General features: G+C 34.7%; 1 protein-coding gene across 4 annotated transcripts in view; it reads left to right on the top strand.

Moving 5' to 3' along the window:
• The first annotated feature begins 5,341 nt into the window (after positions 1 to 5,341).
• The window catches only part of LOC127283486 (hepatocyte nuclear factor 6), an 85,661-nt gene continuing 76,249 nt past the window's right edge, over positions 5,342 to 14,753 (top strand). For all 4 annotated transcript variants that reach the window (XM_051308411.1, XM_051308410.1, XM_051308414.1 and 1 more), the window contains exon 1: positions 5,342 to 6,849. In XM_051308411.1, the coding sequence (XP_051164368.1) occupies positions 5,358 to 6,849 (1,492 nt within the window). In that variant the 5' untranslated portion in view covers positions 5,342 to 5,357. The remainder of the gene's footprint in view (positions 6,850 to 14,753) is intronic.

Raw genomic sequence — 14,753 nt, 5'->3', positions numbered from 1 at the left:
ATAATTTTCAATTTCGAAAAAAAATAATTTTTGTGTTTCTATTTGTAAGTGCATCGGGTAAATTTACAAGAGGTTGCATCCCTGATTGCCACCCCTGGGTTCCTTCGTTTTTAACCCTCCCGTTTTCTCTCTCTCTCTCTCTGTTTCTGTCTCTCTTTCTCTCTCGTCCCTAGGTATCGAGTTCGTTACAGATCCCCGTTGCAAGATCTCCACCCCTTACTCTCTACCCCTCTTTCTCTACAATTATCCAACAGTCACATTGCGATTTGCGCAACTCCGTCGACGGTGGTTTTCTTATTTTCTCGCCACCAACCTCGTGCCTGTCTCTCGCAAGTGCGCTATACTGTACATATATATATACACGTTTAAATATACGCATATAGGTATATATAAATGCATATTCCTTAGAAGCATATATATACATATACACAAAAACCGGAGGAACAGGGACGGAATCAAATATCATTTTATGCGGCAATTTTATACATTTATACATACTACTCTGACTTTCAAACATTTACGAATAACCTTCCTTAAGGTGCTCCAGGGGAATTGAATATGTTTTCTCGCCCTCAATCGTTCATTTAACCTACATTTATTACAAAAGCTCTCCTTTCTCTCTTTTTGTGCCCTTTTTTTTTTTTTTTTTTTTTTTTTTTGTAATTTTACTCTCTATATCCTGTAAGAAAAATCGCTCCTATAATTGCACTGAAAAAAAAAAATTTATTTGATTCAAATATTCTATTGACTAATTATTAAATAAATATTTACTTGAATTGAATAATTTTTATTTGAATTAAATAAATTTTTTTTGTACCAATAATTTATGTATATTTAAAAAAAAAATACTAATAATTATTTGATACAAATAAATATTTTATTTGATAATAGTAAAATAATTTTTTATTTTATTCATATATAACGAAAGTATTTAATTATAAACATTTTTGATTAATCAAATATTTGGAATATAATTTATAAGCAAACATTTTAATATTGTATAAAGTAAATGTTTTCTATATATGAGTCAAGAAAACTTGTGGCTAGAGAAATTTTTTATTTGAAATAAAATAAAATTTATTTGAGTCAAATAAAATTTATTTGAATTGAATAGATATGTATATATATATATATATATTTGTATAACAGCCAAATAACTTTTTATTTGTTTTAAATAAAAAAAAAATTATTTAGTTCAAAGTTTTATTTAGCCGAAATAAAATTTTTATTTAAACCAAAATAAATATTTAAGTCGAATAAAATTTATTTAAATTGAATTTGAATCGAATAAAATTGATTTGAATTAAATAAATATATATATTTGCCGAAGAGCCAAATAACTTTTTATTTGTTTTAAATAAAAAAGAAAATTATTTAGTACAAAATTTTATTTAGCAGAAATAAAATTTTTATTTAAAACAAATAAAAATTTATTTAAAGCAAATAAATAATTATTTTAAAACAAATATTTTTTTGCTTCTGAAAAAAATATATAACTTTATTTATTTTTTTTTTTTTTTGGTAAAAAAAAGACAAATTTTCCTAATTGTTACAAAGATAAATATATAGTATAATTATTGCTTTTTTATGTATATATTTGTAAAAATAATTTGCAACCAATCAATTTAATTGTAAAGATTTATGTATATATACATATGTAATTGCATATAAGCCCTTGCGTATATCAATAATGAAAGTAGTATGCGGAATTCCATTGATGACATCAAAGTATATACTTTATGAATGAGAGTCCGATTAAAATGAGTTTGGAACCCGCGGATTTTTTTAACTTTTTTTTTAATTATAATTTTTTTTTTTAACTAATTCCTGAAGCAAAAAGTCAGTCAAGATTTTACTAAAAAAAATTTTTATTTTTCACTTATTCAAATTTACTCTCTAAATTTGAATTAGTTGAAATTTATTATCAGTAAAATAATGACTTACTTTTTGCTTCAATAATTAGTGCAAAATAACTAATTAATAGTAAAAAAAAAAAAATAAAATAACTAATTAGTCAAAAATATAATTGAAAAAATAGTCAAATTTCACTAACTAAATTAATAAATAAAAGTTTCACTAAAATTTCAGTTACTTTTTTATACATAATCTAAAAATGAATTTAACTAATAATTAGTTATTTTTAATTAAATGATTAGTAGAAATTTTACTATTTGAATCAGTGACTAATTTTTGGTTTTAAATTAGTTATTTTTTACTAATTTAAATGTATAGAGAGTAGAGTGTATTATAATTATTTAGGCCTATTAGTATTATTATTACTCTCTAAATCTGAATTAGTAAAAATGTTTACTAATTGAAATTAGTGACTCACTTTTTGCTTTAGAATTAGTTAAATTTTACTAATTGTTAGTAAAATTTACTAATAATTAGTAAAATTTTACTAATTCAAAAGCAAAAATTGAGTCACTAATTCAAATTAGTAAACATTTTTACTAATTCAGATTTGGAGAGTAATATTATTATTATTACTACTATTATTATTACTATTTTATTATTACTATTATTATTACTATTATTATTACTATTATTATTACTATTATTATTATTATTATTACTATTATTATTACTATTATTATTATTACTATTTTATTATTACTATTATTATTACTATTATTATTACTATTATTATTATTACTATTTTATTATTAATATTATTATTACTATTATTATTACTATTTCTATTACTATTATTATTATTATTATTATTGTTATTATTATTATTATTATTATTATTATTATTATTATTATTATTATCATTATTACTATTATTATTTTTAATATATATTTCGTGATGTAAGATAATATTTAAAATATTCTTAATTCTTTGAAGCGAAAAATTCTTGAAAGTAAAATATTCAATGGTGGATTCGAAAGAATACCTTTACCGTGAAGGGTTGTAAAGAGAGAAGAAGAAAAAAAAAAGAAGACTACTCTAGGAAACATCAGCTATTCTTTTTCATGTGTATGTATGTATGTGTGTGTTGGTAAAGACTTACACGAGTTTTGTCGATTTAAAGTGTGTGAATGCGCCTTATATATACGGAGTATATAGAAAATGTTAGGGAATAAGAGGGCGCAGACTGCACGGGGAGACCACGCAGTAGACCATTAACCAAAAAAGATCGTTCTTATTTTCTTGTAACGCATCTTTGTTTCGCGCACGTTATATATATATATTTATTCGTCCAGAATCCGAAAAGGATTCTATATATGTATATATATATATATATATATAATCTGCGCGCGACTCTCATTTTCCCAAACGTTTCGAATAGCCGCCATTAATATATACCACTGGAATTGTATATTGATTTCTTTATCGACGCTTTAACAATATTTATACACCATATGGTAGGTAGTTTCCTGTGACATATGGTTGTTTTTCTCTAAAAATGGTATACATTTTTTTCCGATTGTTGTGTTTTTTTGAAAATATTCGAAGACTAATAATTTAAAGTACAATGAGGGAAAAATTTATTTGATTCAAATAATTACTTGACTATTATAAAAAAAAAACATTTTACTTGAACCAAATAAATATTTACTTAAACCAAATAAATAGTGTAGAAATTGCTATATTTGGTCCAAAAAATGGCTTGAAATGCCTCACCCACTATGGGTCAGACCTCACACGAAAAAAAAGTAGAATTTTTTACCCCAAAATCGGTATAAAAATTACCTGCAATTTTATCCTAGTTGAGGGCGCCACCGTCTATGTGAATTAACATTACCCGCGACAAAATTTATCCAGCGTTTTTTCAGTGGCTAGGAAGCATCAAAATGTGGCTTCATCTTGTGCTTCAAATCGGGTGAGACGTTTCATGACAATTTTATAGACGCCAGGTTTGGGCCATGACAAAATTTCTACCCGTGTATTTACTTGAATCAAATAAATATTCACTTGAACCAAATAATTTTTATTTAAATTAAATTATATTTGAGTCAATAATTTCTGGTACTTGAAACAAATATCATTTAATTGAAAAATTATTTTGGTTAAAGAAAATATTTATTTGATAATACTCTATATTAATTGTAAAAAAATAGAATTTTTTTTCCTCATGAAAAACATAAAAATCTAGAAAATCAGTAAATGTGATTGTCAATCTAGAATATCGAAATCAAGGGGGGTGTCGGTCGTTATAGTGGGTGTTCGTGAGTCGATGTTTGTGCTCGAAGTATCGGCGCATCGAGCAACGATGGTCACGAGGTATCGGAAAATCGATAGAAACCTGACTGACGCCAGCAAATGCGGTGGCAGTAGTGGTGCGGATTGTACCAAGTTTCACAGTATTAGTATATATATATATATATAAACGTATATATATATGTATGTAGTAGTATACATAGTAGTAGTAGTGGCAGTGATGGTGGCGGCGGTGCTTTTCCCCGGGGGTGGTAGTGGGGGTGAATCGCGCGTTGTCACTTTTGCTCGGATGTGAGAACGAAACGGTCCGTTGGATCAAAATTTGGGTGTTGTGAAAATTTTCCCCACTTCGCGATTTGTCTGTGTAGAAAAAAAAAAAATTACAAAATCCGAATTTACAAACATTGGCGGTCGATTATCGATAATCAAGATCGAGCTTTTAACCACCGATCGTCGCGCTTCACGTGCATTGCCGGGTAAGCTTGATGAAGAAGAGGTGGGGTGGAAAAGAGAATTGGAAATTACAAATTGAAAGAAAAGTGTGAGGAAGAATTATATATAGACAAATATGTGGAGGTAGGATATGAGGATAATAGTTACACCTGGACCAAAGTAGAAAAGAGAAGGTTGACGAGAATCAGGGTGTTGGAAGTTTTTAAAGAGGGGTTGAAAGAAGAAATAAGGGGGGTAAAGGGGGGCACAGCTAGAAGGGCTGTCTCGGGCACCGGTGGGCACGAAGTAGCCTGCCGCTACAGAGCGGGCACCCCTCTCTCCTCTCCTGGGCTTCGCACTCACTCGGGTGCAGAGTGTGCGCTCACTCGCTCCGCGTATGTCATGGGCGCACGGTGGATGACAACGAGAAAGCAGCAGCAGCAGCCTCTGTGGAAACGGATCTCTATGCCGATCCCAGGGAATAAGTGTTTAGACGAAATTGAAAATTGTTTTGATAAAATTTATGTGAAAAAAGTGGTGAATGCAATTGACAGTGGGATAGTGAATATCACGTGGAGATTATCAACAACGTGTTGGTTGAAGGAGTTGTTGCCGGTGCCGGACACGATAGCTATCAGCTGAGCTGATTGGAAATCGAAGGTCGAGTGAGGGGATTGTGTGTTGTGCACGCCGGTGGTGTCGTCTATAGGAGAAACGCACGCCTCGCGAGTGCGCCTCCCGAACTAGATGTGCGTAAATGGAAGGTATAGAGGACATAGCCGATCATCAATCGCATAGCGAGCAATTACTGGACTCGGTCGATTCTCCAACGGCGATTTCTACGCAGGGCCGCATTAATAGGGGGGGTGGTGGTTCGAATGGGAACTGTGTCGGTGGTGGTGTTGCTACTGGTAGTGGTGGAAGAGGTGGTGGTGATGGTGAACGTGGAAGAAGTGGGGTTGTTAGGCACCACGAGGGTGGTAGCAGTGGTGGGGGTGAGGTTATGTCCGGCTCGTCGGCTTCACAAAGTCCCGACATCGCGTGCGCGAGAATCCCGCTGGAATTGTTCGCGGCTGGTGCGCTCGGCTCCGTCAAGGAGGAGCGAGACCTCGCCGCCGCGGAGGATCTGTCTTCGTCCCAAGAACCGCCGGCGGGTCGGCCGAACGCGAGGGAGTCCCTCTCGGTCATCGTACCCCCGCAGGACGTCGACGTCGACTCGCGGGACGCCGAGTCGGAACTCCTTAGTCCTGGCAAACTTTCGCCAACATCCGGCATTAGTGTTTCCGTCGCGAGTATGATCGACGCGACGGATTTTAGGGCGATGCAGCCAGAACCAACGTATCAAACATTGACCTCAGTGGCAGAAAGAATGTCGCCACCTGGTTTTAGTCCTGGATCTTCGTATGCAACATTGACGCCACTTCAGCCGTTGCCGCCAATTTCGACAATGAGCGATAAATTTGCCTATGGAGGACACGGCGGCAGTGGTGTTACTGGAAGTTTTGCCGTCATGCAAAATAACGGCCTTGGAAACATTGGCATCGGAGGCATGGGTGGCTCGCCTTACGCGTACGATAAACTACCTTCGATGGGAATGTCACCTCCGCACAATTATCCTTCACCTGGCGGAGGTCTTCAACCAAGTCCTCTATCACCGCAGAGTGCTTACAGTCAAAGTGCTCTGAATTCACCTCATAAATCGGCTAGTCCACATTATGAACCAGCTTTTTTACCCAGGTTACAGCAGAGTCCCGCTGCACTAAGTCCGCCGTCGCCTCCGGTTTCGGTGGCACCAAGTTTCGCGCCATCTCATCATTCCCCAACGGCACTCTCGGTACCAGCTGCATCACCACCTCCTATGCAGACGCAGCTTCAGCAGCAGCAACAGCAACAACAACAACAACAACAACAGACGATTCAACAGCAGGCGATATCACACACGCAACATGTGCAACACACGTCGGTCGTGATGAAGACGGTGTCAGCGGCAGGCAATGGTGCAGGAGAAGTCGAGGAGATCAACACCAAGGAGCTCGCCCAGCGGATAAGTGCCGAACTCAAGAGGTATAGCATACCTCAAGCGATATTCGCCCAGAGGGTCTTGTGTCGCAGCCAGGGTACCCTCAGTGATCTTCTGCGCAATCCTAAACCCTGGTCCAAACTCAAGAGCGGACGTGAGACGTTTCGACGGATGTGGAAGTGGCTCCAGGAGCCCGAATTCCAAAGAATGTCTGCTTTGAGACTTGCAGGTTAGTCGCTAATTTGGTTCAATGAACCTTGCACCCTTTTTTTTTTTTTTTTAAACAAAACAAAAATAATAATCTTAACCAAAATAGAGAAAAAAGCACCAGACACTGATCGACGGAGATCGTCACGATTATATTTTTTTGCCTGTACCTATATAAATTTCCTGTAGACGTATCGCTATATGGTGAAACGTCTTCATGAATCCCCTCACAAAACGCTCCGCACTGATTTCGTCATAATGCAAAAATTTAAAACGCGCTTTAATATCAATTATTCTCTCTACTTTGTTTTTTCTGTGAATACGTTCAATCTGTCGAAATTATGGAAAAATAATGGTAATTGTAACAAATATTTTGTTTATATTTTTAGAAACGTTTGCCATTTAGTTTTTTTTACAATAACAATTAAAAAAAGTGAGTGTAACAATTATTTGAAATCATAAAATAAAATGTTATATCCAAATATATAATGAAACAACATAATCATGTGTAATCTAATACACAATATAATATTGTTGAACTACATTAGCTCATTAGTGAAATCTACTCATTAGTAGAATATCATTATTACGTAATTTAATGTAGATAATGTTTATTAAACAATAGTAAAATGAACATTGTTATGTTATCCAATGTTGATGAATTAAACTACATAGATGAGTAAAATTATTAAACTATCGTAAACAGAGAAATCAAATCATTTTTCTTATATATATTTTTTCTTCTCAGCAAATTTAAATAAAAATCAAAATAATCATAAATTATTACTAAAAAAAGTATAGTGAAAGTGAAATTTGAAAATTAATGTTTTTGAATTAGTTTACTAAAGAAATGCAAAATAGTTTGTCGAATTTTATGCAAAATCTGCAACAATACAGGCAAAAAAATCTTCACCTAGATCAGCGATGTTTCACTAAAATAGCGAAAGTTTTCACTATTCTAAATATTACTGTTTCAGAGAAAGTTGAAGATTTTTCTGGATGTATGTTCGATTATGTTTTTGATTCACTTGTGTTTAGATTACTCAACTGTGGTTAATATTGCTCAACAATAATTTATATTACGCAAAATAATGAAATTTTGCTCAACAATTGAATAGAATTAAATGTTACACTGAAAAAAAATTCTGGTTAGGCTATATTTAACATTACTTTCTAGTTATGTTAACCAGAATTCTAGTTGAATTAACTAGAATTCTCGTTAAAATAACCAGAATTCTGGTTAACCTAACCAGAATCAAAATGTTAAATTTACCCTAACCAGAATTCTGGTTATTCTAACTAGAATTCTGGTTATTCTAACTAGAATTTTTTTTCAGTGTACTATATTTAGAGTAAAATGTTTCTAACTGAAGGTAAACGTTACTAATTTTGCTAAAAGAAGTTAAAATATTACTAAATTTCTGTCGCTGAAGAAAGGCTTAAATTAATTTCAATATTGCTAAACCAGCTGCAAGATTTTTCATTTTAAAAATTAATATAATTTCAAAGTGATAATATCTCTAATTGTAAGTCTAAGTTTGTAATCAATACTGAAAATTAGTACGAACTGTCTTAATTTTTAGTATTAGAAACTTAGACCCAAATAAAGATGTGCTAATTTTGAAATTCATTACACAATAATTTTCGAAATGAAAATTCTCAATCCAAATTTTGACGATTGAACGTATTCTAATGATTTTTAAAAATCAAGTATTTTTATTGATACTGTTTTTCATAGTAACCAACTGCTTTTGCAATTTGTAGGCGTAGTCGTAGACTTTATTGAGTTTATAATTTTAAGGAGAAATATTATTTGGCAATATATTTTAGAAAGTTTCTGAAAAAAGTAGTTGTTCGTGTCTAGTTGCAAGACTAGAGGATTAGAGTGTCGCCTCCTCCAGGTAAAGCAATAAAAATTGTTAACCTCTAGTTTTACAGATGTTTAGCAGATGTTTTCAGAGATTATTGACTAATTGTAAACTTCCCACTCCGTAGACAAAATTTTGTCTACTTCAGGTAAAGTGTGTACAGTGTGCGTGATTGCGGTACCTAAGGGCAGGTCAGTTTTTCCCAGTTGACTATGAGCAGTCGTCCCGCTAACAGCTCACTTGTATTTTTTATATAAATATATCTTTCAATGTTCTATTTTAAATTGTTTTGTCTAGTTATTTTATGAACAAACCTTTTTAATTTCCAATAGGTTATGGGCCCAGAACATATTCGCTGCGCGAGTGTATTTATATTGAAAAATAAAGGCCTAGAAACCCAAGTGAGTGTCGCGTTGTAGCATCTTCGCGTAGTAGAAGCGTGTCGCGTCATAGAAGAGTCTATGAACATTTTCCGCTATAAGAAGTGATTGGAACTTGAACACTGCGTGCTTACAAGTGAAGTGCAATTTTTTTTCAAAGTGCAAAGTGTAGCAGTTATAAAGTTACTTTTACCATGGCTGAGGAAAAAGAAACTTTTGATATAACTAAACTCGATGGGACAAACTACGCAATGTGGAAATTCGGTGTTTCAATTGCCCTGGAATCCAAAGGTGTAATGGGTCATATAGATGACACAGAAGAAGAACCGGACAAAGCCACAAACGTTACTGATTGGAGAAAATGGAAGAAGTCAAATTCCACATGCTCTATGATTTTACTTCAATCGGTGGAGAAGAAGTTACATCCCCATTTGATAAATTGCACAACTCCAAAGGATATGTGGAATAAACTGAAAGCTCTCTATTGTGATTGTAATGAAGACTTAAAGCAAAGTGCGTGGGAAGAATTTTATTCGTTTCGCATAAAAGATGGTGAATCCATATCATTACAGATAGAGAAATTAGAGTGCATCTGCAAAAAGCTTACTGATGCAAATGAAAATCCTTCCGATGCGGCTGTTGAGTCAAAGCTATTAAGCAGCTTGCCGCTTAGATTTTCTTCCTTCAGAATGGCCTGGGAATGTACTCCAAAAGCGGAGAGAAAAAAGGAAAACCTTATTGCAAGACTTATGCGAGAGGACAAGCGATTAACCGAAGTAGAGAATAGCGTATCTACATTAGCACTGCAGGTTAATTCTCTCAATATTAAGGATAATCAAAACGGAACAACCACAAAAAAGGATGTCAATAAAAAACCTGTGCATGAGAAGAAAATTGAAAACCTCAAGAAGCGAACTAAGTGTGCTTATTGCAAAGAAAAAGGGCACTGGGTTCGTGAATGTCCAAAAAGATTAAATGCAAAGAAAGATAATGCCGATGATAGAAAAACGGCATCAGCATATCTGTCCGACAAAAATGCATTTGTATCTGAGGAAAGTGAAGAAGAGGACTTCTGGATAGCAGATTCAGGTGCTAGCAGGCACATGACATACAGAAAAGATTTTTTTTCTTATCTGGCACCGGTAAAAGAAGATTATTTTGTGAAAATCGCGAATAATAAAGTTTTAGCAGCGAGTGGTGTAGGCACAATAGTAATTCAAGAGGAAATAAATGGCAACAAAATCGAAAGAGAATTACAGGATGTGTTATTTGTGCCGGAGTTGAAACGAAACTTATTTTCTATCGGGACTGTGAATAATAAGAAGTTTTCGTTTCATGCTTTTGAAAGTAAGTGCGAAATTCGCGATAGTGATGGGCAGCTTTCATCACTTGGTGTACGTCATGGCAATTTATTCCGCATGTTGTTTAAAGTGAAAGTGCCAAATGAATGCAACATAGCTCAAACTAAAAAAAGTGAAAAGAAAAACATGCTAAAGCTTTGGCATGAACGCATGGGACACGTGAACATTTGTGCGTTGAAAAATACAAGTAAAGTTTACACTGTTAATAATTTTTCTTGTGACAATCACGATGATTTCTTTTGTGAAGCATGTGTGATCGGTAAGCAAACGCGAAAGCCACATCCATCAAGAAACAAGAAAATTGACTGTTTACCAGGTGAACGAATTCACACTGATGTTTGTGGTCCGATTAATATCGAATCCCCGCGAGGATCAAGATATTTTTTAGTGTTTAAAGATGAGTGCACAGGATATCGCAAAATTTATTTTCTGAGACACAAATCAGAAGTATTCGAGAGATTTAAGGAATTCTCGAATTTTGTGACTACTCAGACAGGAAATAAAATTAAGTTCTTGCGCTCTGACAATGGAACCGAGTACACATCAGACGAATTTAGCAAATTCGTAAAAGAAAAAGGAATTGTTCACGAATTCTCCTCCCCGTATATTCATCAGCAAAATGGCCGAGCTGAGAGAGAAATAAGAACAATTGTTGAAAGTGCGCGAGCTATGCTTTTGGACAGTAACGTTAATAGAAAGCTATGGACGGAAGCAATTAACACAGCGTGTTATACACTGAATCGAGTTGTGTTTCAACCAGGCGAAACAAAAACTCCCTACGAAAAATGGTTTAACCGCAAACCTGAGATAACGCACCTGCGAGTTTTTGGGAGTAATGCATATTTGAATGTCCCGAAGGAAAAGAGAAAGAAATTCGATCCCAAAAGCAAGAAGTTAATCATGGTAGGCTATGATGGTGAATCAAGAAACTATCGATTATGGGACGAAAACACGCAGAGAATTCATATAAGCAGCGATGTCGATTTTAAAGAAAAAGAAAAAATTGACAAAGAAGAAGCAAATGACAGTAGCTGTCATATAGAAATCGATTTTGGAATCAACGAAGAAGAGGAGCCAGAACCAGAGGAAGCTGTACAAGAACCAGAACGCGAGGAAGTGATCCAGGAACCAGCAGAAGAAAGAAGAGAATTACGAGATAGAGCAGGTATAAAAGCACCTGACTACTACGGCATGCCCGTTGCATATCTAGCAGATATTATCCCTATGACGTATACCGAAGCTCTTTCAAGTTCAGAAGCAAATTTATGGAAAACAGCTGTTTCCGAAGAAATCAAAGCCCTTGAAGACAATGAAACTTGGAATTTAACAACTTTACCGCAAGGAAAGAGGACAATTGGTAGTAAATGGGTCTTTTCTATCAAGAACAATCCTGATGGCAGCATCAATCGATACAAAGCAAGATTAGTGGCGAAGGGATATAGTCAACGTGAAGGAATTGATTATTTTGAAACCTTTGCACCTGTCGTTCGATATGAATCAATCAGGATACTCCTATCAATTGCAGCCAAAGAAGATCTGGAAATTTCACAGTTCGACGTAAAAACCGCTTTCCTTTATGGTGACTTGAAAGAAGAAATTTACCTGCAGCAGCCGGAAGGTTATGTCATCGGTGAGGGGTATAATAAAGTGTTAAAGTTGTGTAAGAGTCTTTACGGTTTAAAGCAATCTCCTAGGTGTTGGAACGAGAAATTCAAGAGTTTTCTCAAGAGCTTTAACCTGTCAGCGATCAACAGTGATAAGTGCGTGTTCGTGGGTGAAATTGAAAATCGTACGGTTTACCTGGCCCTTTATGTTGATGATGGCTTGGTAATTAGTGATAGCAAAAGTGCTATTGACAAAGTGCTAAATTATCTGAAAAATCATTTCAAGATAACAGTGAATGAAGCGTGTGAATTCATTGGAATGCAAATTGAACGTAATCGTGTAAAACGAATGATAAAAATCAGTCAATCTAATTATGTTAAAAAGGTGATTGACAAGTTTAGAATGCAAGATGCGAAAGTGTTGAGTGTACCCGCGGAACCAGGTCTGTATTTAAAGAAATCTGAATTAAAAGAAGTTCAGTTAAATGTTCCTTATCGGGAAGCAATCGGTTCACTCTTATTTGTGTCGAGAGTGAGTCGACCAGATATTGAGTATGCAGTTAATTATGCAAGCCAATTTCTGGATTCTTTTGGGCAAGAGCACTGGCAATCTGTTAAAAGAATAATAAGATATTTACTGGGGACTCATAATTTTGGAATTGTTTTTCAAAACAGTGGGAGTTCATTAGATGTAAAGGGATTTACAGATGCCGACTATGCAGGGTGCCTTGACACAAGAAAGTCCAGAAGTGGGTTTATTTTTCTGTTGAACAATGGACCTATATCATGGTCAAGTCAGAGGCAAACTATGGTTTCATTGTCAACTGCCGAAGCTGAGTACGTAGCCGTAACTCATGGAACAAAAGAAGCAATTTGGCTGCGCCAAATTTTGATAGATTTGAAAATTTCATGTAATTGTATACCAATGTTTGTAGATAATCAATCAGCGATAAGATTGGCCAAAAATTCAGAGTTCCACAAACGATCAAAGCATATAGATGTTCGTTTTCATTTTGTACACGATGTTTTAAATCGCGGTGATATTGAAATTAATTATGTTCAATCAAAAGATCAATTGGCCGATATTCTTACGAAGCCGTTGGCTAAGCAGCAGTTTGTTTATTTGAGAGAATGCATAAATGTGAAAGAATGCATGAATGCTTTAGAACTTTCAAAATAAGTGGGAGTATTGAGTTTATAATTTTAAGGAGAAATATTATTTGGCAATATATTTTAGAAAGTTTCTGAAAAAAGTAGTTGTTCGTGTCTAGTTGCAAGACTAGAGGATTAGAGTGTCGCCTCCTCCAGGTAAAGCAATAAAAATTGTTAACCTCTAGTTTTACAGATGTTTAGCAGATGTTTTCAGAGATTATTGACTAATTGTAAACTTCCCACTCCGTAGACAAAATTTTGTCTACTTCAGGTAAAGTGTGTACAGTGTGCGTGATTGCGGTACCTAAGGGCAGGTCAGTTTTTCCCAGTTGACTATGAGCAGTCGTCCCGCTAACAGCTCACTTGTATTTTTTATATAAATATATCTTTCAATGTTCTATTTTAAATTGTTTTGTCTAGTTATTTTATGAACAAACCTTTTTAATTTCCAATAGACTTATATAGTAGTATATAGGGGTGGCTCGTGAAGGAACACTCTCGACGTGAATAGGTTTCAGTATATATAGACAAGGTGTGTGGGAGAGAGAGAGAGAAGAGGAAGTGTTCTATAGTCTATAGGTGATAACTATTAGATAAATGGTGATCTATGGAGAATTGAAAATGAATTGTTATGATCGTGGTTGCGACACGTTTTGAAGAGCGCGAAAAGCGCACACGTGGTTTCCACGTGGAGAGATAGATAGAGAGAGAGAACTAGAGAGTGAGTGAGTGAGTAAGAGAGAGGCGTTCCCTTCTCCATATCATTCAGAGATAGACGCGCGGAATAACACTTTTCGAATTCAAACATCCTCTCTCTTTGCCCCCAAACACAACAGCAGCAGCCAGCACACGTAGTATTGATCGTGGTCACGCGGTGTGACGAGATTCGCGCAGACGCGACCTCGACGGACGCCATCACCATGCCTCCGTCGCCACGCTGTGTGTGCTGTCACCCCTTTCTTCAACCCCTCTCCGTTTTGTCTTTATCTCTCTACTCGTCCCTAAGCGTCCATCATAATAACGCATTGTAAACTATGTAACCCGTGTGTCCTTAATAATTCCTAAGAAAACTTTTGTATTGAACACTTTCTGGATTTATATATTTACCTAATATTTAAGGTGCTATTATTTTTAGAAATAATTTTTATAGGCGTTAATTTTTTTTCTACTAGGGTAGTTGAGGGAAAAAATGTTACATTGAGCTGCCGGGATCAAATAAGAGGGTACATAACCCATTTGAGTTACATTATATGTGCCCTTCTTTGATCCCGGCAGCTCAATTAATTGTTTATAGGAAGTTTTTTCGGAACTATATTTTCTTTGATAAATAGGGTCCTGTAACTAATGTACAATTTTTAAATTGTTTAGAGTAATTTAAAATCAGGTTCTTTTTTAGTATACTAGGTTTTGTTGATGTAGGCTCAATTCATGCTTCTTGACCTTTCTTAACTTGGTTCTATATATTGATTATTTTTATTATGATTCATATCGTGTATCGTATAATGTGAGTTCGTTTAAGAGATATAAGCGGATCGAAAGAATAGTAAATCTTCTTCATTCC

Source organism: Leptopilina boulardi, unplaced genomic scaffold (genome assembly GCF_019393585.1).
Source record: "Leptopilina boulardi isolate dan_hultmark-lab unplaced genomic scaffold, ZJU_Lbou_2.1 LbouV2_31, whole genome shotgun sequence".
Classification (NCBI taxonomy): domain Eukaryota; kingdom Metazoa; phylum Arthropoda; class Insecta; order Hymenoptera; family Figitidae; genus Leptopilina; species Leptopilina boulardi.
This window is presented reverse-complemented; position numbering and strand designations above follow the sequence as displayed.